Source organism: Symsagittifera roscoffensis, chromosome 1 (assembly GCF_963678635.1).
Source record: "Symsagittifera roscoffensis chromosome 1, txSymRosc1.1, whole genome shotgun sequence".
NCBI classification, from domain to species: domain Eukaryota; kingdom Metazoa; phylum Xenacoelomorpha; order Acoela; family Convolutidae; genus Symsagittifera; species Symsagittifera roscoffensis.
In genome coordinates, this window is record NC_087062.1 from 89453839 (window position 1) to 89477647 (window position 23809).

General features: G+C 36.7%; 2 protein-coding genes across 2 annotated transcripts in view; both read left to right on the forward strand.

The window, feature by feature from the left end:
* The window catches only part of LOC134857202 (dual specificity mitogen-activated protein kinase kinase 1-like), a 321712-nt gene that overhangs the window by 118403 nt on the left and 179500 nt on the right, over positions 1-23809 (forward strand). The gene's annotated exons all lie outside the window — the stretch shown is intronic.
* On the forward strand, positions 1173-23330 carry LOC134851848 (ubiquitin-like modifier-activating enzyme 1). Its single transcript, XM_063868122.1, has 13 exons — positions 1173-1280; positions 14664-15186; positions 15697-16140; positions 16233-16330; positions 16405-16815; positions 18263-18499; positions 18848-19013; positions 19199-19530; positions 19965-20597; positions 20983-21069; positions 21348-21484; positions 22137-22295; positions 22839-23330. The coding sequence occupies exons 1-13, from the start codon at positions 1203-1205 to the stop codon at positions 22969-22971; spliced, it is 3438 nt and encodes a 1145-aa protein (XP_063724192.1). The 5' UTR covers positions 1173-1202; the 3' UTR covers positions 22972-23330.

The window sequence follows — 23809 nt, forward strand, 5'->3', positions numbered from 1 at the left end:
AATTGTTGAGTTCATTACTCCGCTGGCCACGAGAAACGAAGCGGAAAAAAACCAAACAGTTTTAAGCTTCTGATAATGTATCATCCATTTGCTCTCCTCTCCTTCCGGTTTGCTGTAGTAATTTGTCCCCTCTTTGCCAATCTAATTTTCAGCTCAGTATTTGTCCTATCTTTCATCTCTTTTTCACTCTGATTCCAATACTTTTTCATTCGCAGACAAGACCTGATGTTTGGATAAGAAAAATTTGAGTTTCCACCTTTTTGGATAATTTTCAATTTGCAAAAAAAAAAGCAATACGTCCTTCTTTTGAAGACAAAAAAAATGAATTTCCACCTGTATTCAACTTTCGATTTGCAAGCAAAACGTATTTTGAAGAAGAAAGATTTGAATTTTGAACAACCTAAAAGACTGTATACAGTTCACTTTGTCCCCTTTTTGCCAATCTAATTTTCAGCTCAGTATTTGTCCTATCTTTCATCTCATTTTCACTCTGATTCCGATACCCGATACTTCTTCATTCGCGGACAACACGTCAGTTTTGAGGAAAAAAAATTTGAATTTCCACCTGTCCACATAACTTTCGATGTGCAAGCAAAACAGCAGGTCAATTTTGAAGAAAATAAATTGAGTTTCCACCTTTGCAGACAAAACGTGTCTTTTGAAGAAAGATTTGAATTTTGAACCTGCTAAAAGATTGTATAATTGCGCTATTTACTTGAAATAGTCTTAAATTGTGGGGTAAACGAGCACGGGGGCGAGGAGAGTGTTGTTTTTTTTTGCCAGAGAAAACGCCATTAATGAAATTGGCCGTCGCATGGTCAGTTTAAATTTGCAAATTAGAAACTTCGATCGAGATGTGACCTTCTCCGTCAATAAATTCTTTCTACTTAAGTATCTTTCCGTTAAGTGCCAAACTCGTTAACCGCCATTTTTGATCGCATGGCACAATTGTTATATGTTCCGATAATACACACCTGAAATTTTTTTGACTGGACGACGTGATGAAAGATACTTGATACATATTTTGTTATCATGATAATTTTGACCTGATTACCTACCGGATTATAATGGTTAATATGCCGGATGTTTCTAGTCAGCAAATACCAATAATTGGTGTAAGTGATAAAAAATTTACTTCATGCGTTTAATGTCTTTCAATTTTAATGTTTTAAGTTTTTAGAGGGATGGATGAGAGTTTGTAGATGTCTTCCAATTGTCTGATTCAACCTGAGAAAAAACGGAAACTAGAAGAGCAAGAAGACACTTTCTCCAACTGCCACGTACGTGAAGCTGGTCAAGTGAAAACAGCTCTTTTTCCTCCTCCCTACCTCCCCCCCCCCCCCCCCCCCACCTCACACGAGCATCAATTTTATGGTGTAACGAGTGTTCTACCAGGAATACTAAATATGTTTGCCATGGCCTAAGTAGTCCGTATGCCAATTTTCATAACAATCGGTTGTGAACCAATTTTTTATTTTAAAAATTTTGTAGGGGGGGGGGGAGTAAGGAAGTAAGGAAAAAGAGCCATGAAATTAATTTAAATAATTTCCATTGCGTTGGTTGTCACCCAGGAGAAAATTTTCAATTGAAAGTTTATTTTAAATCAAGGTCAAGGCTTCTGTGTAAAAAGTTTTGATAAAATGTTACTTTGTTGTAGCTAATTCTAAGTTAAAACCATAAAAAGAATATGGAATTAAAATGAATTAGTCGGTAAGTTAAAACATTAAAACAATGAGAGATCATTCTCTCCGCAGGAGAGAATGACCAGATGAAGGTCATAATAAAGTGACCAGTTAAATAAACTAATATGTTTTGCAGTAATTGCAAAACATGATGTAAATCACAACATTCCCCTAAGCAGGAAAAATTTTTTAAATTATGAGTAAAATAAGCACCATAACTAACTAAGTCTGACTCCTTTCTCCCCCTTTAGGACTAGGAAAGAAAGAAATTAAGTGCTGTAATAAGGAATTGACATTAACTGGAGCGCCACTAAGTGGTTAAATTCGAAAACTAAACTGAGAATTGATTATCCGGATTCCGACGGATATGAGATGAATTTTAATAAAATTGAAGTATGCAATAGATGTCGCCGGGTTTTATGTGTGAAGTAATGCTTTTAGATACACCAACTGCCAAATTGCAGTAAGTTTTTCCTTTAAAGACTAGGAAAAGAGAGGAAATCAAGCGCCATAAATAAGGAGATGACATTAAACAGAAGCGCCACTATATGATTAAATTCAAAACTAGAATTGTGAATTAATTATCCGGATTCCGACGGATATGAGCTGGGTTTAAAGAATTCGAGATGGAAGAAAAAAATTATCACCGAGTTATGGGTGGAAATAACTGGTTTGAGTTATACCAACTAAAGGCAGGTCGGATTAGGGAAATTTAGAGCACCACTTTCTTTTGTTTTCCTTTTACTGACGGTTTATCCGAAGGATCGCTTTTCCTTTTGGTAGCGTATACGAAATTACTGAAGAACTTTTGATATCTGAGGATAGCACCGATTATAGGGTAGTATGAGCTCTTTGAAATGACAAGTGACTGGGATATGTATAGCAAATTGTTTACAAAGATTTATAATCGTTTAAAAAGTTTTCGAGTTCCTTGTTGAAAAGTTCACTATCTAGATCAGAATGATCCCCAAAATTTTCCAGTTCCATCCTTAGTGATTCGTCCGTTGATGAGGTTGATATTTGGTTCGAAGATGGTGAACTTGAGTCAAGAACGATTGGCTCCGCCGGAGTCGTCTTATTGTCTGACGTATGTGGTTCTTCAATTTCAATCACGATTGGATCGGTCGCCGAACCGGATGTTTCTTGTATGTTATCTACTGCATCAATAAAATAACGTTTGCCATAAAATTTTGGTGGGCCTACATTTCTACCAGAACGACGGATGGTAGGGGTAATTTTACCGGATTTAGTAGTAGGATCGGTAAGTACAGTGCACTCGTCGGATGAGTCGTTAATCTCGTAGACTGGGAAGTCTGTAACCGAGTTGTTATCCGTTAGATTACACTCATCTTGTCCGTTTTGATGCTCCGAATTGTCGTTGTCCCCTCCCTGGGTCACCGTTTTCTGTTCCGCTGTACTAGGTGTTCTGCCGGCGGGTATTATGCTTATTGGACACTCGTTTGGTTGTTCTGTAGGTTGTTCGCTGTTAGGGTCGATGTAGTTTTCTAAAACCTCAGATTTTATTTCTGGACGTGTTATAGCAGAATTAGGATTATTTTTGATTGAGACATGAGGTGTATTTAGGTCAGAAATAAAGCGTTCCCTGGCTACGTCTCTACAAGGAAAACCGCCCGCTATCCATTCCCATTCGCTAGTGTCCGAAATATCCGAAGGAATTATCATGGATTCATCCGAAGCGAGGTAACCTGGGGGTGTTGTAGACTTCTTTGCGTGATGTGTTTGTCTTCTGGTATGTTTGTGTGAAGACCCTGATACGTATGTCCTAGTTAGGTTGTCTGAAGTGGTCGGGTTCAACTGTCTTGCCGTTCTTTTGGTTGGCTTTCTTGATCTTGGTTTCCGTGATGGTCCTTTCTGTTTCTGACCTACTTCAACATTAGCATTAGGAAAATACGGGAATGAAATGTTTCCTTTAAAAGGTCTGATTTTATTTGAGGTATAAATCGGAATCGCGATATCGGATTTTCGAATTATTTTTCCGTCGGATAACTTTACAGTCGAAGTAGAAGAATTTATAATTCTTTTATTTAGTTCCTTATAGAAACAGTCTCGATTTATATTGCCGTTGGATTTCCGAAGGATTTTACCTTTGAATGGACTTTTGATTGGTAGTCTATTGGAGGTGATTTTCGAGGAAGAAGCATAGTCCGTGTCATAGCCTTTTTCGGTCGGGTTCTGGTTCTTCTTGGCTATCAAGTCGTCCTTGTAGCCGTCCTCTAGTCTGTCATCTGCATTCCAATCCTTAGCTCGTTCCTTAGACAGTATTGATTTCCCTTTGTCTAAAATTCCAAAGGAGGGTTTACCGGATGCTAATTGTTTCCAAATGGTATTTGGTTTTCTGTTATAGTGTATCTCGAAGGGTGAACATTTAATTTTTGATTGATAAGTAGAACGTAAATTCCAGATGATTTTTGAAACGGCATTCTGTAGAGTGCTTTTATCATGTTCTTTTGAAATAGCCAGTAGTTTAATTTTCATGGTGTATACTAATTTTTCGACCAATCCGTTGGAACGGTGGTCGCCTACTGTACAAAAGATTATTTTGATGTTGTTGGAATCGCAGAATGATTTGAAGTCTTGACAAGTGAAGCAAGTAGCGTGATCTACCCTTATAGAATAAGGTATCCCGTGTAAGAATATGTAATCTTGTAAAAATTCTATGACTGTTTTTGAAGAAGTGGAAGATGTAATTTTTGCCGACGGGAATTTAAAAAATCTGTCAATACAAAGTAAAATGTATTTCTTTGACCCCCAGTAAGAATCCAAAGGACCCGCGAAATGTAAATTTAGTTCTTCATTCGGTTCCGATAGTGGAGGAAGTTCACTAATTTGTGACTTAGGAATGACAGTTTTCAAATTCTTACCCGCCGATGTACATTCTGAACAATTTTTTCCGTGGAAGTAGATTTGCCTGTTAATATGAGGCCACCAGATGTATTGGGCCAAGTATTTCATTCCAAATTGACCCGGGTGAGTTTCGTGTAAGGTCTTCATCATTGCGTTTCGTAGAGTAAATGGGATAACAAGTTTACCGTCCATATAAAGTAATCCGTCGGATTCATGCAGGTCTCGGGTAAAATGTTTGAAATACGGAGAATTTGCATTAATCTTCTCCACCTTATTTTGAAGTGCTTTAACAATTGGGCTTAACATGGGATCGTCTTCTGTCAAGAGAGCTACTAACTTGGCATTAAATAAAATATTTAAATCCAAGGGTCGATCCGGCAACTTCAAGTTTTCACGGTATTTTTTAACGAGATTAGCGTGGTCTGGTAAAAGTTGAAAGTCTAAATCTACGGAAATACCGGAAGTGGTGGGATTAATTACAATATTCTTATTATTCATATTAACAGTATCTACAATTTTTTTATCTACAGGTGAATTAATTAAACTACAATTAGGGATTAAAAATAAAGAAATGCGGAATTAGAAATTGAAATAATTAGTATTTGTATTCGAATAATCCGTTGGAATGCAATTTGAAGTACAAAATTCTGTTCTTTTGTGATTAAATGAGCAAATTGGAAAAGACGAATTAATGAGTTTTAACACTGCTGCTATTAGGTAATTACGTAATAAAGCATAATCGGAATTTTCCAGATTAAAACCAATGGCTGAGCAGGTAGTTCTAAGTTTCTCCGGCGGATTTAATGATTTATTAATCTTATTAATGTTTGCTACTACGAATTCTTCGTCGTAGTGTGATATTGGAAGGGCTTTTCCTGATGGGATTCTTGAAATAAGGTCAGTGAAACCCATGTCTTTTCCTGCAATGTGTTTGATAGAGAAATTAAAAGGTAATAATCTGTCTACCCATCTTGTTAATCTACTGTGGTAGTTTTTATTCCCGTGATTTGGTGATAACGCGGATAATAAAGCTTTATGGTCGGTAATTACTTCGAAATCTGATCCGTAAAGATAGTTTTTATAATGTTCGACGGCCCATACAACCCCTAGAAGTTCGAGCTCGTTCGTAGAATATTTAGACTCGTGAGGGTTTAAAAAGCGTGAAGCGAATGAGGTTGTTTTCCAATCGTTCCCGTGGAGTTGTTCAAGCGAGGCCCCAAGTCCGTTATGAGAAGCGTCTGTTTTTTTTCTAGTTTTAGGTTTCACGTCGAAATGGGTATTCTCTGTTAGGTTTACGATTTCCTCTTTAATTTTTTCAAACGCTTTTGTATGGTCGTCGTTCCATTGGAATAATGATTTCTTATTTAAAAGGGGTCGAAGTGGACTTCCTAAGGATGCTAAGTTTGGGACAAACTTTATGTATTGGTTTGTAGAACCAAAAAACGAACGTAGTTCTTTCAAATTCTTCGGAATAGGTAAGTCTTTTATGGCTTTCGATTTGTCGAATAATGGCGTAATACCAGATTTAGAGATTTTGAATCCCAACCATTCTATTTCTTTTTGAAAGAATTTACATTTTGACCATTTCACCGCGAAATTATATTCGTCGAGAGTTGATAAAATTTTTAACACGATATTCTTGTGATCTAAGAAGGATCCTTTGGAAGCGATTAAAATGTCATCCAAATAACAATTGGTAAATGGGATTGAACCTAATGTAGAGTCCATTACTCTTTGAAATTCGTTAGGCATGTCCCCTAAGCCGTAAAAACCAGTTAAAAATTGGTAAGTACCCGTAATGTCGCCACCAACGATACTGAAGTTACATTGGTTACTAGTGAATTTATCTAATGCTAATTGACTGTACGCGTTTTTCAGGTCTAAGTTTGTAAACCACACTTCTCCAACGGAATCATTAGTAATTTGTGCCGCGACATTGTCTACCAGTTCGTGGATGTTTGGCATTTGATATTTGTTCTTGTAAATCTGTTTGTTTATGACCTTGGAGTCTAAGGCTAATTTGATGGATTTATCTTTTTTACAAGTAATGACAATTGGACTAATAAATCTGTCTTCGTCGCAGTTTTCTAGTTTTTTGATATGTCCTTCCGCCTTTAGTCTATTTAATTCAGACTTTACCGCGTCCAGTAAATGAAGGGGAACTCGTCTTCCCTTTAGTTGTATTGGTTTTAAGGGTTCGTGAAAATGGGTGATTTTCATTTGATTCTTTATTTTTCCAATCCGAAGGAATAAATTTTTGAAAGATTTTGTTATATTTAAAATTTCCCTATCCTGGTTTGATTGAGAGATGGAATTTATTGACTTACACTGTTTGTTAGTCTGGAAATGTGGAAAGTGTTTCTGAGAGACTTCTATCCCCACTTTTGGAAGGTTGTCATTCCCTAGGATATTTCTCTCGTGTCCCTCGGTTGAGAAGAATTGACAATCGTTGTCTGACCAGCCGTTTGAAAATATCGGAAGCTTCACCTTTCCAGTAATGTTTATGGCATTATCTGTGAATCCACAGTTTAGGTCTCTAGTTGATTTATCCACTGGATAGATTTTCAAGTAAGGGTCTCGTAACTTTAATTCGTGAAGTACGTTTTTCTTAAGGAAGCTCACCGGGCTTGCTGAATCCACTTGAATGTTTAAAATTACTTGGTTTTCTTTTCCGAGTCCAATGTTCAATAATTTCTTTAATTCTTTTCCGTCGTTATCGAAAATCGTAGTTACATTTAGTACAGAATAATCGTCATTTTCACTTTGTCCAGATTCTGACCATGCGTTTATTACACCACAAAATTCTCTATCGATGAGGTCAGTATTTACATCCGGAATATCCGACTGATTAAACTCTGTGTTATCTACAATTTGGGTATTTACAATGTTTACATTTTTGCGACGAGATTTACAAAGTCTAGTGAAATGTCCTTTGAATTTACAAGAAGTACAAGTCGTGTCCTTTGCTGGGCAAACTGCTAAATGACCTTTCGAGAATACACCGCCGCACTTCATACAGTTGTTACTCTTTTCGATGTTAAGGGTTGGTTCTCTTTTGACGTTAAAGTGGTTACTTGGTCTGTGTACGGATGATCCGTTGGATTTAAAATTATTTGTTAGTTTCAGGTGGTTTAAAATTCCTTTTTCATCTATGAGTGCGACATTTAGTGCTTCGCGTGGAGGGAGGGTTTCTGTTAACAATTTCCTTTGAATGTCGTAGTTTTTCATATTATTTATGAAAATGTCTCTTATCCACTCTTCTTCTCCTGCGGATATGTCGCACTTTTTGGCCATTTCGGCTAAGGCACCCCAAAATTGTTCAAGGGATTTTCTTTCTCGTTGCTTTCTATTTAATAGTTTATGTCGTTAAAATGTGACATTTGTTTTTCTTACGAATGCAATCGCTAAGAACTCCCAGAATTCCTTAAAAGAAATTTGCAGAACTTTCACCTTGGTAAATTTTTGTCCAAAGATCCTTTTTCCTTCATTACCCAGTGCCAGATATAAAACCGAACGTAATTTCTTGTCTGCTTCTTCTATTCGCATTCCGCTGAATTTCTTGGTTTCAGTTTTTATCGAAGCAGTTTCTTCTTCGTCATACCGTCTTTGTTCTTGGGTATTTCTCTCCAATCTCAAGCGTCTTTGAGCGTCTGTTTCAACGTCCGGTGGGTTTTCCAAATTTGGTGGTAGTGGATGTTGTCTCTCCGACGGATTGAGTAGATTTTCTATAGCTATGTTTTCTTTAGCAATTATAGCTAATTGAAACAGATCACTTCAATCTTCCCATGGAATGGGAGGGTCTACCGTATGGTTTTGCCAAAAAGGAGGTATTCCTCTCACGTTAGATTCGTTAGTTGACTGCGCCATGATAAAATGTTACTTTGTTGTAGCTAATTCTAAGTTAAAACTATAAAAAGAATATGGAATTAAAATGAATTAGTCGGTAAGTTAAAACATTAAAACAATTAGAGATCATTCTCTCCGCCGGAGAGAATGACCAGATGAAGGTCATAATAAAGTGACCAGTTAAATAAACTAATATGTTTTGCAGTAATTGCAAAACATGATGTAAATCACAACAAGTTTTTAATTCTCAAAATCATGTAAACTCAAATTTGCTTATGCTCATTTACTGTTTGATTTGTTTCTTTTCGAACCTATCTTTTGCTATTTATTTAAAAGGTGGAGCTCAAAATACAAACTCCAATATCAAAAGTTGAAATGACCTCAATTTTTAAAGCGGAATTTATTAATTTCATTATACTCTTGAACAATTTTATTGTGTAAACGATTTATGTTGTCATTTTCTTTTAGCCAGGACTTATTTTGTTTGATTTGAAGATCTGGCCAGTTGTTGCTTTAATTTGAAGAGCAGATGGGTGCTGCGTAGTTAATCCCGCGACGGCTGATTGCCATGTTACTAATGACTAGAGTTTGTATTTAGTATTCTAATTTTTTTTTGGATCTTATTTTTGGCCTGAAATTATGCGCAAAATTAAGTGTATTAAGTTTTTTTTTGTGCTCAGGGTGGACGAGTTTCGACTTTTAAACTAGCCGATTTTTTTTTGAGAATATTTTACCTGCAGGCATTTTTTATAAATTGTGAAAATTGCGATTTTCTTCATTTGAAGAGGTAATGCGCGATGTATTTCGTGCTATTATCACCTGAGCGGCACTTCCCTTCGGCTCAGATTTCATTACAAATGGAAATGAAGCATGCTGGATGTTCCAATTAGTACGTTACAATAAGCTAAATTGATAACTTAAAATAGCTCACTTAAGAGAGACTGGGCTAGGTGACAGCTTGAAAGTAAATGATATAATTGGTTGAGAATATTAAAATATAAAGAGCCTACCTTAGGCATGGAAAAACCTTCGGGGTAATATGTCAATTTATACGACGGGGAAAGTTTTAGCCAAATTGGGGCTGTTTTTTGCGGAGCATGCAAAAATGCCGAAAATTTGGAGTAAATGGTAGCAATTTTGTCAAAAATAGCTGTTCCGTATTTTTCAAAGCAAATTGTTATATCTAGATTTGAGATTTCAAAAACAATTGAGTATTTGCGCAAGAGTTTGTAGTGCTATAGATGTAATATTCAAATTCCATATGAGAAAAAGTTTGACTTTGTTGATTCACTGGACAATTTTCTGGTATGTGACGCGGGTTTTCTGTGATTTATAAGTAAGTCCGAATCTTGCTCGAGTATGCGCCGATATATGCCATGCCTGGTTGTGTTTACTGAAGAGCTCTAATTTTACTTAATTCGATTATATCTAATTCAAGACCGCTCGTATATCTAATATTTTCATTTAGATGATAATCTTCTTTACACTTGCGAAGCGAGTGTACTAGTACGAACCTTCTTTTTTTCCTATCTAAGTTCGCAAATATTAGAGCTTTTTAGAGCATTTTTAATTCATCAAATGAACCGAAAAAAGTGATTTGTTTCAAACAACATAACACTAATGAAAACTCGCAATTTTTGATATGCATAATTTATTCATAATGTGGTTTTATGCTTTGCGGTTTGTTACAGGCAGAGTTTCTATGGATGCTTTCAGTTTGTTATATTCCAAATTATTACATGCAAAATTGAGTCTATTTGTAATTGGTGCCTATTTTGCTGAATCGCATTGGCAAATTTTTAGCATATGTAGCTCCTTTATTCGTGACTAGTGTTTGTCGGTTGTTGAGCTTGGGTGCTTGAGTGGATAGTGCGTGAGACTCAAAATCTCTTTATTGCAGTAGGTAGCAGATTTGGATCCTACACGTTGCCAAGTTTTTGCTACTTTGAGGCTTGGTTCTGTGTAAAAACTTGAGTTTTCTTAAACAAGCCAATTTTCCCCCAAAGTAGTTTACTCATTTATGCTTTGTATGTTGATTTGGCGATTGTAAATGGGCTTCATATATATTGATGCTTTTTGCGACAAGTATCCGGCGTCGTGCAATGACCAATGCACATTCCTCTGATCACTAAATAGTTGAATCAAGACCCGAAGTCTACCGACGTTCTCTTCAAGTTTTTTTTCCAAGAATGTCAAGCATAAAAATGCATTTCAATAGATATTGAGATAAAAAATGAAGAGAAATTTTTATTATTAATAATTCATTGATTTAAAATACGGTGAGTTTTAAATTTCACCTTTAAAAATGGAAAAAAGCGACCCCCTAAAACATTGGAGAACCATTGTTTCAGATAATAAAACAAACTTTTGAGTGTTTTTTTGCAAATTGCAAACCAAAACACTTGTCAAAATCTTCAATAAAAAATTCAGGTCCTTGGTCGGGGAGCATTTTCAGCATGTGTTAGTTGCATACTAACTGTGTTTTTGGTTCCGACCATTTCAAACAATTTCGATCATCTTGTATTCGAGTGAGAATTTTTTTTATTTCCATGCAAAATCAGGTACCACAAATAATCATCGGAATAGGTTGAATGATGTATCATAAAAAAGCTTTGAAAAACTGGTTTGAAATTTTTTGGTTTTTGTCTAGTCTCAATCTAATGAGGTGAGCGTGCATGCCTACAATAGCTTATTCTGATTCCCAAACTGTCGCTGAAAAACTCCAAAAAATAACTTAAATTGAGTGAAACAAAGATTTTGCGGCTTTAATTTAAGCCGTAAAATCTTTGTTTCACTCAATTAAAGTTACTTTGGAGTTTTTTGGCGACATTTTGGGAATGAAAATAAGCTATTGTAGGCATGCACGCTCACCTTATTAGATTGAGATTAGACAAAAACTAAAAAATTTCAATCCAGTTTTTCAAAGCTTTATTATGATACATCATTCAACCTATTCCGATGATTATTTGTGGTACCTGATTTTGCAAGGAAATAAAAAAAGTCTCACTCGAATACAAAATGATCGAAATGATTTGAAATGGTCGGAACCAAAAACACATTTAGTATGCAACTAACACATGCTGAAAATGCTCCCCGACCAAGGACCTGAATTTTTTATTGAAGATTTTGACAAGTGTTTTGGTTTGCAATTTGCAAAAAAAACACTCAAAAGTTTGTTTTATTATCTGAAACAATGGTTCTCCAATGTTTTAGGGGGTCGCTTTTTTCCATTTTTAAAGGGTCCGACTTAAGCCCTAGAAGTAAAATAATCAAAACATCGCCTGAACAAATTTTGTAATTTGTTGGGTTAAATTTTGGGAAACAAATTGCACCATATCATTTCTGCTAAAGTTCCAGGTAAGTTTTTTCCGAATAATTTTTCATCTTTAGTTGTTCCAAAATGGAAAAAACGGTTGAAATTTCAAGTTTTATGCGTTTTGTCTAGATAGTTTATATCACCACTGTACCTCACTTTTCATTTACAGAATAAGTCTGATGACTTTTTGTCTAAAAACTCCGGAAAGTCTTGCCGCAACCCCTCACAACAAAATCTCAAACCATTTCAACGAGGATAGCTAGTTACTGAGCAAGTAGCACAGAATGTTCCGACCATAGTCTTAAAAAAGCTCAAAAAAAGTTTTTTTTCTCAAATTAGTTTAGTTCTTTTTTCGGTGTGGAGTTATAAAACGATCTAAACACAAAAAATAGACCTTATGTAAATTCAAAAGTCATAGTGAAAAAGAGAAATTGGAAAACAGCTTGTGTAGAGGAAAATGAATGTTTCTATACAAGCTGTTTTCAAAGTTTTTGCAGAAGTTTTTTATTCCCAAAATGTCGCTAAAAAACTCAAAAAGTAAGTGTAATTGACTGAAACAAAGTTTTTACGGCTTAGAATAAGCATAGATGAGCTATTTAAGCATGCTAGCTCTCTTTATTAGAGATCAATAAGTGTTTTGGTTTGCAATTTGCAAAAAAAAAACACTCAAAAGTTTGTTTTATTATCTAAAACAATGGTTCTCCAATGTTTTAGGGGGTCGCTTTTTTCCATTTTTAAAGGGTCCGACTTAAGCCCTAGAAGTAAAATAATCAAAACATCGCCTGAACAAATTTTGTAATTTGTTGGGTTAAATTTTGGGAAACAAATTGCACCATATCATTTCTGCTAAAGTTCCAGGTAAGTTTTTTCCGAATAATTTTTCATCTTTAGTTGTTCCAAAATGGAAAAAACGGTTGAAATTTCAAGTTTTATGCGTTTTGTCTAGATAGTTTATATCACCACTGTACCTCACTTTTCATTTACAGAATAAGTCTGATGACTTTTTGTCTAAAAACTCCGGAAAATCTTGCCGCAACCCCTCACAACAAAATCTCAAACCATTTCAACGAGGATAGCTAGTTACTGAGCAAGTAGCACAGAATGTTCCGACCATAGTCTTAAAAAGCTCAAAAAAAGTTTTTTTCTCAAATTAGTTTAGTTCTTTTTTCGGTGTGGAGTTATAAAACGATCTAAACACAAAAAATAGACCTTATGTAAATTCAAAAGTCATAGTGAAAAAGAGAAATTGGAAAACAGCTTGTGTAGAGGAAAATGAATGTTTCTATACAAGCTGTTTTCAAAGTTTTTGCAGAAGTTTTTTATTCCCAAAATGTCGCTAAAAAACTCAAAAAGTAAGTGTAATTGACTGAAACAAAGTTTTTACGGCTTAGAATAAGCATAGATGAGCTATTTAAGCATGCTAGCTCTCTTTATTAGAGATCAATAATTCCGAACCGGTTTTTCTTGACACAGAAAAATTTTTCAAAATTTTTTAGTGTAGTTCGAGTCACATTTGACAGGGCTTTATTATGATATATCACGCGGCCCATTCCGATGATTATTTGGGGTACTTGATTTTGCGTGGAAAACAAAAACAAAAAAAAAGAAATAAACTTAAACACCCGAGTACAAAGTTCTTCCGCATTTTTCAAATGATCGGACCAAAAAATACTCGTCTCGAGGTTTCTAATGAGAGTTTTTAAATGCGATATAACGTATTTCGAGGACAATGAGTCCATTCGAGCCGCGAAAAACGGTAAAAATGTTACAAGCTTTTTTAAGTCATACTAGTTTCCTATAGTTTGCGACAAGTTCAAAGGATGTTCGTTGTTATGCTCTATTTTGTGTCGTTTCGACTTCTAAACTGTTTTTACTTGATAGATTTTTCTGGTTAGACTTGGTTCCTGAGCCAAGTTCTGTCTGAATCTGTGTGATAGTTGATTTGATTGTCGAAAGAGAGGTAATATTTGATTTACCCTGAATTTGTATCTTCAATCGTCAGTAGAATCTTTCTCAAGCGGTGTTAAAAATTGAAACTATGATGTAATATTTGTGATTTCAACAAGTCAAAATGCGTAAAATGCTACGTGGTGGTTGGTAAAAAGACGGTATTCGTGTTTTAACAGTTGCTTGGCTGTGAACGTATTTAATATTGTGCAAGCGACCTCGATCACGAAAGTAACGTCATTGCTATTTGAAGAAACAACACCGCACCAAAACACACATTACTTACCTACACTGTGCCATCTACCCCCATAGTTAGTCTTGATAGTAGCATTTTAGCTAAACGTGGTGGTGGTATAATAAAATACTGTCGTCATTCTTCTCTGCCTTAGTTGTACGCTAGTTTCTATTCAAAGCTTGTTTTACCATTTTACTATTCTTCGTATTTAACACAGCCTGAAAATATATATAAAAGAGAAATTGTATATCCATCGCTTTTTTCCACTTCTTTTGGATATTGAAGCAGGAAAAATTTTGACTGCCGTACGATTTAAAAGGTTCGTATGTACTTTTTCTTATTCGCTTTTGCCCTAAATGTCCAGGGACCTTCACTACATGTGATTTCTTGGGTTTACTTTGCTACAAGTTAATTTGCAGTTCTAGTTTTGTCGGAGTCTCTTAGCCTGAAATAAGAAGACTAGAATCGAAGTAATGACTAAAGAAAAACGAGTAGATTAAAGTTTAAAACTATGAGTCTAAAAACTTCTGTACGGGGAATTGTAATGAATTGTAGAGAGACTCGTCTGGTTCTGGAAACACTTGTTTTAAAGTTAAGTTCGTTTTTTAAATTTTGAAATGAAAAACTCTTTTTTGGTCAAGACCTTCTATAAGTGTTCTATGATTGTATATGTATTAGCCCCTGGCATTTTCAGCAGCTAAATTATTTTTGAAAAATGTATGAGCGATTATCTCAAAATGTGTCGTTTAAAATGTTGCCAAAATTTATTTAGAAGGCAATTCCAACAGGTGATCAGTTTCCACTGAAGAACTTGTGTGTTACCGAAGAGATTAACGGCGTCGCGTTGTTGACCCCAACGAGTGCTGAAGTGACAACCGAGAACAACTACCCTCCTACTACCAGTGATATAAAGAACGGCTGCACGACGACCACCGCTAACGGAGAAGACACTCACCAACTGAAACACAAACAAACTTCATCTGCTAACAACAACAAAATGACGGTAGGAAAAGCTCAAAATGGAGTTCAGAACGGAGCCGCAGCGACTGGACAACAGTTCCTGGACGTGGAACCAAAGATCAACGAGGATCTCTATTCGCGCCAGTTATACACTCTGGGCAAAAGTGCCATGTTGGAAATGAGGAAGACGAAAGTGCTTATCAGTGGCATGGGAGGCCTGGGGGTGGAGATCGCGAAAAATGTGATTTTGGCGGGAGTGCGGGCCGTCACGGTGCATGATGTGACTGCAGCGTCTATGTCGGATCTGTCCTCTCAGTATTATTTAACTAAACAGGGTTAGTCAATCAAGATAGCTTTATTTTAAGTATTGCTTCTTTCTAGGAGCCTAATTTTCAAAGTGTTGGTGTTCCAAGTGTTGGTGTTCAAAATGGATATCGAATGCAAAGAAATGATTTAAAAATTGTGAATTAATTATTAAAATAATTATAGTGCTCATAGAATTTTATCGATTTTCTCGGCTTTCACTCAAATTCAGGAGTTTGCATTTCAGCCTTTTCAATTAAATGTATTAAAGATACCCTCTAAATTGTTGCACGGTATATATTTTTTTCTGCTTGATTGAGATGTTAATATAGCGTGTGTGGCTCAGAAGATATAGCCGAGATAAAATTACTAACATACGCGCTGTCTAGCTCCTAACGGCGAACCGCTGTTGTTCCCCACTGTTGAGAGTTTTTGGTCCTGGTAATGTTGCCTCTTTCCCAAGGATCACTTACGGATCATGGTTGGCCTCGATCCACCGGTCTTTTGATTGGCATTTCGCGCAAGACCGCCCACCTGTTTAGATGTTGGAAAGAATAGAGCTGAGTGCTGTTGGGAGAAACTGGCCGAACTGAATCCGGAGGTGAGTGTGAGCAGCCTCACTCAGAAACTCAGTCTCGACTACATCAAGCAATTCAACGTAGTGGTGCTAACCGAGAGCCGAGAGGAGGAGCTGCGATCAGTCGGCGACTTCTGTCACGAGAACAAGATCAAGTTCATCGTTGCTCAGACTGTAGGCCTGTTTGGAATGATTTTCAATGATTTCGGAAAGGGTTTCGTCGTGAATGACCACAACGGAGAGGACCCCCTGAGTGCTATGATTGCAAGTGTGACTAAAGGAGAGAAGGGAGAGGTGACATGTCTGGACGAGACCAGACACGGATTCGAGGACGGAGACTTCATCACTTTTAAAGAAGTAGATGGCATGAGTGAATTGAATGGAAAAGAGTTCCAAATTGAAGTCACTGGTTAGTAGAGGCATCATTGGATGCATGACGGTGATCTTTTGTTATCTTTTACACCAAACGGATCATTCAAACTTCATGATTTTTGATTTCAGGTCCTTACACCTTCAAAATTGGCGACACCTCATCGTTCTCCGACTACAAAACAAAAGGAATTGCTACACAAGTGAAAAAGCCTAAAATTGTTGATTTTGTGAGTAAAATTTTTTGTCTTTAGCGAATAATCATAACAACTTTGAAATGAAGTAACAATAATTCTTTGTTCAGAAACCGTATAGTGAAGCAGTAAAAGAGCCTGAGATTCTCATTGCAGACTTTGCCAAATTCTCAACACCACGACAATTGCATTTCGCTTTTCAAGCTTTAGACAAATTCATGGCCGAGAAGAATCGCAAGCCGGCTGCGTATAGTGCAGCTGACTCTAAAGAGTTGCTGGCACTAACTACAAAAATAGCTGGCGCGGACGAAGAGTTGGACACAAAATTAATGGACATGTTTTCGTTCACGTGCGACGGGCAAGTGTGTCCGATGAATGGAGTTATCGGCGGAATCACTGCTCAGGAGGTCATCAAGGCGTGCTCTGGGAAGTACATGCCCATTTACCAGTGGTTTTACTTTGACTCCGTCGAGAGTTTGCCACTCGACTGGGACAAGATGACCGAAAAAGATTGTGCTTCTGTTAGTGATATTTTTACATTTTCGACCATGAAATCTTTTTAAATAGATGATTTCTAAAATCTTTTAAATTTTCGATTACGTTTTGGCTCATTGCCCTTGTTAGAAGAAGGCAAATTACGCTCTCCAATTACAAAATACACGTTGATCCAGGTTGAATTGGGTTAAGTTTATTACCGTTGCGATAAGCAAGAGTATTGCTATCGGGAGCTTGACTTTTTTTCCCGTAAATAACTTTGCTCACAGAATGGTCATTTTAGTAGGAATGGTAAATATCGCTTCTGACACGCTTCTGGTAAATATCGCTTCTGACATGCTCAAATTGTTGAAGTTTAAATAAAATCACCATCATTTAAGGAGAAGTTCAATAAAGACTGTTTCAGGTTGTAATTATTTTTTTTTCTCAATTTTTTCGGGTTCTTGATTTTCGTCCAAGTTTCTGTCGGATCATTTCCGTTTTTTTTTTAGAACAACACAGATTTGGGTTATCTGGTATGGTTTTGTTGGCTTAATTTCTTTTCTTAAAAATATTTAAACAGTTTGTTATTTCGGCTTAGTCAACTTATGTTGCGTAATTTCGAGGGCAAATTTTATTTGTATAGAATTTGTGCTTCAGTATGGATGGGTCGTAAAAGCTTTTAAAACATCGTAAATTTTTTATGACAACAGTTTTGTTTTCGGCTCAACAGGTTTCGACCCAAAATTTGTCGCCTTTGTTGCCGCTCGGTGAATGATTTTAATTGTTTTTAAATCTGTTTATGAAATTTGTCCGATACAGCCATGAAGTTTTTGTAGCTGTTGTTTTTCCCATTTTTACGATTTATATTTAGATGAAAAGTAATTTTTTCAGCTCAGTTTATCAGAAAATTTTTTGACTGGTCTTTTTTCCACTGATTATTTTGTAGCGCAATGTGTTGTTCAATTCGAAGTTTTTCAAGCTAATGCAATACTGGTTCTTCTGTTTTGCCACAGGTTTTCATCAAAATGAGTTTCAGTTTGAAACAAACACTTGAAAATTTCGGGTGTTGTTTTTTTGAACAATTCGGTGGCTTTGTGAATCGCAAGTGTTCAATCATAAATTGTTCTTGAAATTCAAAGAGCTTTATGGCTATCTGTTTTATCTTAGTTTCGAAACTTAGTTTTTAAAACTAATGTTTTTTTTAGTTTATCAATATTATTTACAATATATTATGTAATTTTCCTTGCGTCCACTGACACTTTTCCACTGTCTGTGGATTTGTTTTCTTGTGGCGACTATTGCCCTACTTTTCCACTGTCTGTGGATTTGTTTTCTTGTGGCGACTATTGCCCTACTTTTCCACTGTCTGTGGATTTGTTTTCTTGTGGCTACTACTGCCCTGCACTATTTTTCTGTTTAAAATTGCCAATTAGGGGGACACGAACATGACTATGCTTTTAGATTTGGTAATAATATTTGGGTTGCTTTCAGACAAATACCCGCTACGATGGCCAAATCAAAGTTTTCGGTGCTAACATGCAAAACAAACTGGGAGATATGAACGCTTTCATAGTGGGAGCAGGTGCTATAGGGTGTGAACACCTGAAGAACTTCTCCATGGTGGGCATATCTGCAGGCAGTAAGGGCAAACTCACAATCACGGACATGGACACGATCGAGACATCCAACCTCAATCGCCAGTTCCTCTTCAGAAAGGAAGATGTCAAAGTAAATCCAACAGTTTGTCTAGATATGTACAAATTCATCATTACGTTCGCATGCACTGAGAAAAAATTTAGTCATTTGGGATAAGTTTTTCAAAAAATGCAGATTTTAGGAAATTTTTAGGTTTGACAAAATCAGCGCTTTCAGGCACATGAGAGCTCCTGCATCAAATTAATTGCATGGCGGTACTAATGCTATTTTCAAGATATATGGTAAGATCTGTTAGCATAAAGTTAATATATTTAAATTGTATGAAAAGAATCCTTGAATTGATTGATTAAAAAGCGTGTTTATGCTGTTGTTACGCCTTCAATTTTGAAAATCTCATCTAATTTTGTTATGTTTGTATAGTCGGAAAAGAGTGCGTGTGCGGCTAGAGCAGCCAAGGGATTCAATCCGGACCTGAACATAGAGCACAAGTTTGAGAAGGTGTGTCCAGAGACAGAGGGTATGTTCGGCGACAGCTTCTTCGAAGGACTTGACTTGGTAGCCAATGCACTGGACAACATCGCTGCACGTAAGCTGTCGCCAAGATAGGGATCGTTTTTTTCTGCTGAGTATCTTGAGGTTCTTATAGGACGTCTAAAATTATGACTCAGTGTTCCGTTTTTATTTAGCTCGTGTAGATTTTTTGTTTGACAATGTGCGTATTTTTTTCATGTTTTGATACTTTTGATGTTAATCGTGTTCGGCAATTTGCAGGTGAATACATGGACCGCAGATGTGTGTACTACCGCAAGCCCCTTCTGGAGAGTGGAACCCTGGGCAGCAAAGGAAACACCCAAGTGGTCATACCGGACATCACAGAGTCCTACAGCTCCACCAGGGACCCCCCGGAGAGCTCATTCCCCATCTGCACCCTGAAGAACTTCCCCTACGAGATCAGCCACACCCTCCAGTGGGCCAGGGAAGAGTTCGAGTCCATGTTCTCTACGCCCTTCTTCACAGCAGCTCAGTTCTCAGACGTGAAGGGCGATGCGGCTAAAGTGGACGAACTGTTTGCTAAGTTGAAAAAACAACCCGCGTCACAATGTGTACGTATGATAAAAACCATACCGTCCATTTTTCAAATGAAGCAGCTGTGTGATGTATTTGTCTTGATTTCCGCATTAGGTTGACGGTATTTTGAAGGAAATTGCTATGCAATATGACGCTGTTGCTGGTCGCTTTTCTTTGCTCACATTTTTGATACTCACTCACTACTTAATTAAGACCATTTATCTACCAAGGACGAAATCAACTTAAGAACTGTTTTTTTTTCCTCTGGTAAATACATTTTTGTTAAGAAATGTTTTTTTTTCTCTGTTAAATACATTTTTGGGCTATTTGTATGGACTGATAAAAGTAGCTTTACCCTCAAGTTGCACGCACGGGTCCCCTTATATGCCTCCCATCTACTCAATATTTTATTTCACTTGCGCGATCAACCGATTTGTTATAACATGTGGTTAACTGAACTCTGTTGTAGAAAGAAAGTCTGGTGCAGCTAAAGCGAGTCATCCAAGAGAAGCCCTCGTCCTTCGAAGACTGCGTGAAGTGGGCCCGTGGCTGCTGGTTGGAGAGATTCCGCAACCAAATAGCCCAACTTCTATTTGCCTTCCCCGCTGACAAGAAGGCGAGTAGTGGAGCCGATTTCTGGTCGCCACCTAAAAGATGTCCCGAAGCACTGCAGTTGGACTTGTCCTACCAATATCAAATCGAGTACATAGCGTCTGCAGCACTTTTGAGAGCTGAAAATTTCAATATTAGAACTTTTGAACAGTGCAGAACGAGCAAGGCTAACATGGATCACACTTTGGAAGAGGTTAGATCTATTTTGGGTAGCTTGCCGGAGCCTCCTGTTTTTAAAGCGAGAGAGGGAGTGCGAATTGCGGAGAACGACGCGGAACTGGACGCCATGAACAACGAAGGCGATGATGAAGTGGATTCGTTATTGGAAGAGTGTAAGAGTTTGGTGACTGGACCTGCGGCTGCTAAGCTGAATATAAAAGCGATTGACTTCGAGAAAGATGATGAATTGAACTGGCACATAGACTACATTACTGCTGCTTCGAACAACCGGGCTACCAACTATTCGATTGAGTTGGCTGATAAATTCCAGGTTAGTTCAATAAACGCTTAAAATATGTATTTTTGCAATTACTTTTCATTTTTGTCAAGAAGAAATCGATTAATTTTTAGTTTGCTCAATCATGTTTGATAATTTCGAGATCGTGAGGATTCATACTAGTAGTTGATAACATTTTAAACAGCGTATGCCATTGAAGCACTAAAAGATTTAACAAAAAAGACAAATTGTCTCAAACTTAATTTGTAGGTGAATTTTGACTGTGTCCATGAATCTGCTTGAAGCAGGTAGAAACGTCTTTTTTTAAAGGTTTAAAAGATGACAATTTGACCCAAACATCGACAGCAGAATTGGCAATAGACTCATTGGGTCCATTTTTTTACAGTTTAATTCTTTTCAAGAAATGGTGTTGTTTTAGAGTAAGAAGATAGCGGGTAAAATTATTCCTGCCATCGCTACAACCACTGCTGTCATGAGTGGACTCGTATGCTTAGAACTGTTCAAGGTTAGTCAGTCCAAAGTCTTTAAGAACATTACGATTACTTCGATATCGAACGTACGAAACCGTTGATGAAGCTTAATCTCAATTGGTACTCAGATCGGCTTGGCAGAATTGGTTTTATCATGCAAATACAGTATGACTCTTCATATGTTGTTTAGCGTTTAAGACAAGTTGCTAACTCGGACAAGTTCAGTTATTTATGCTTGTGATATTCATGTTCAGTGTGTGTCCGACTTTTCTAAACTAAGATTGCATTTCAGTTAAAGCGGTGAATGTTTCAGATAGTAAACGGGGAGACAAATATTGAGAAGTACAAGTGTAGTTTCGTGAATTTGGCGCTGCCATATTTTGGATTTTCGGAACCTCTTCCCCCGAAGAAGACCAAGTACAACGACACGGAATGGACTCTTTGGGACAGGCTAGCCATTTTAGTTTCGATATCCCTGTGGTTTTGCATTTATCTGAAAAAATGCTTTCTTGCTTCCATTTTGGCGAAATTGAATAAAAATCAATTTTTGGGCTAGAAAGTTGCTTTTTCAAATAGGTAAACGTTGTTTTGCTAAATATGCTGCTATGTGCACCAAAAATGTACCATGAAAACGAAGCCAAGGCTTGTTTCGAAAAATCAGAAATGAGGAATTACAGCCAAATAGAACAATATAAGCAAGTACCACAGAAAGTTTCGACCACACCTATTTTTTCTTTTCTATTTTTATGCGTAAATGATAGACCCCCTAACTTGTAGGATTCTTCTAAAATTTATCAGCCATTTCTGTGCTGTGAAGAGTGAGAAGTTATTGAAGAGTTCGTTATCAAGATGAAAAATCGACTGATTTTCTTCTTCGCTGAGTTCGTCTGAAAACTGAAAATTTTCTGACCAGCTTTCGTTGACGCCGAGAAACACCCAATCCCTTATATAGTTTTATCTCTTTTAATCGCGAGTTGTTGGGACAACTATAAAAATACAAAGATAATCGGGAAGTCTCGTTTTAATTCCAGCAGTTTTTTCATCGTTGAGTAAGTTAGAAGGTGATATTTATGATGTACTAAAGTGTCACGTGATGTTTCAGATTCGAGTTGAGTCATGCAGAGATGCCGACAGTGAAGCATCTGATGGACTATTTCGAGAGTGAGCACAAGATGGAGGTGCAGATGATATCCTACGGGGTGTCCATGCTCTACTCCTTCTTCATGCCACCTGCAAAACAGAAGACCAGACAGTCACAGAGGTCAGTTAGCAGCACATGAATTGCATCCAGTCATCCACATGCAATTTTTTTTAAAGAAAAATGAGTTAAAATTTGTTCACGTTCACTTTTCATTTTCGAGGTTAAACTGTCTTCTTGTGAATGACTTTTAGTTTCAAAAGTGGAAATTTAATGTAAGGTTTGCAGCGGAATAAAAATACATATTAATCTTTTGTTTCAAATTGTGTTACTTCTTTTAAAAAAAGTGTCAAACAAAAGATTCTGAAAAATCAAAGCGTTTTAGGAAAATATATGCTTTAGAAAAAGTGCCAAACATCAAACCTATGTTTTTTTTTCGTTTAAACCAATTTCCTGGTCAATTTTCAAATGACAATTGGCTTTGATGGAACTTTTTCAAATCCAGTAGGATCATTTGAGTCTCAACACTAATATAAACGCCAAACACAGCGTTTTGGGAAGACAACCAGGAAAACCAAGTAATCAAAACAATATTCGGTTAGATTATTGGTTGAAAAATCCTTATTTAAAACATGTTCAAAAATCTTTTTTTTTGCTGTATTTCAGCGTGAAAGCAATAATTGAAGAGATTCTGAAGATGCCTTTGGAGTCGCATGTGAAGTATGTGGTGTTGGAACTGTGCTGCGAACAGAACGACGAGGATGTCGAAATCCCCTACGTCAAGTTCAAAATCGATTGAGCATGTTCGACCTTAACACCAGCTGAGCCCAGTCCACATTGAAAGCAAACAAGAATGTCTTGTGACCGCTTGTACATGATGATCAATTTTCCCGATTGGCCGAAAAGCTCAGAGAAATCTGAAAATACTCAGACTGTTTTTTGAATACTTTTTCATCGAATTTGATGTAATACCACGCTATTAACATAACTACTATAATTTAAATTGATCAGGCTTATTGCATAAGTCATTTAAATTTAGCGCTTGATATAATTTAACGACCATGACCATTCGGAAGAAATTGTACGATACAGTTGTGATGCAAACGCAGTTGCTATGATTTGTTGACTATTTATATCAAATTTATTGTTCGTGTGTTTCGATTTTTAGAGAACTAAATCTATGTTATTTTTCTGCGATTATGAATTGATTCGCGATTTAATTGTATAAGAGGTAAAGCTTGTGTTATAGTACTAGACCGCCTTTTTCAGAAGTCATTCACTTGGTTGCAAAGTTTCTGCGCAATTAAACGGCATGATCTATATTGGTTTCATTAAGACCTGCATTGCTCTCGATGCTAAAGATGCAAGAAAAAATGCTGATGCAGGCAGCTGTGTTGTAGTGATTACGCAATTGAAACGTAGTGTGTTTTTACCAAGAATGTTTTTCGAAACTAAGTCGCAAATAAAAGTGCTCATTTGGCGGGACTTGGTATGTTTCAATTCATTCATGTTTAAGCATAGGCAATTTAATAGCATCTGTTGTAGCTTTATTGTTGGCTAGTGTAGTTCCTGCTTGAAAAAATAACTTTTCTTAAATTGTATGGGGTTTGTTGTTTTTTGCGACGATTTGGAAAATT

What these genes read in the sequence shown, in the direction of transcription:
- LOC134851848 (XM_063868122.1), top strand. Translation starts at nt 1,203, where the DNA reads ATGTCTTCCAATTGTCTGATTCAACCTGAGAAAAAACGGAAACTAGAA. An exon ending in AGTTGGCTGATAAATTCCAG is followed by an intron (nt 20,598 to 20,982) that starts GTTAGTTCAATA and finishes GTGTTGTTTTAG; the next exon opens with AGTAAGAAGATAGCGGGTAA. An exon ending in TATGCTTAGAACTGTTCAAG is followed by an intron (nt 21,070 to 21,347) that starts GTTAGTCAGTCC and finishes TGAATGTTTCAG; the next exon opens with ATAGTAAACGGGGAGACAAA.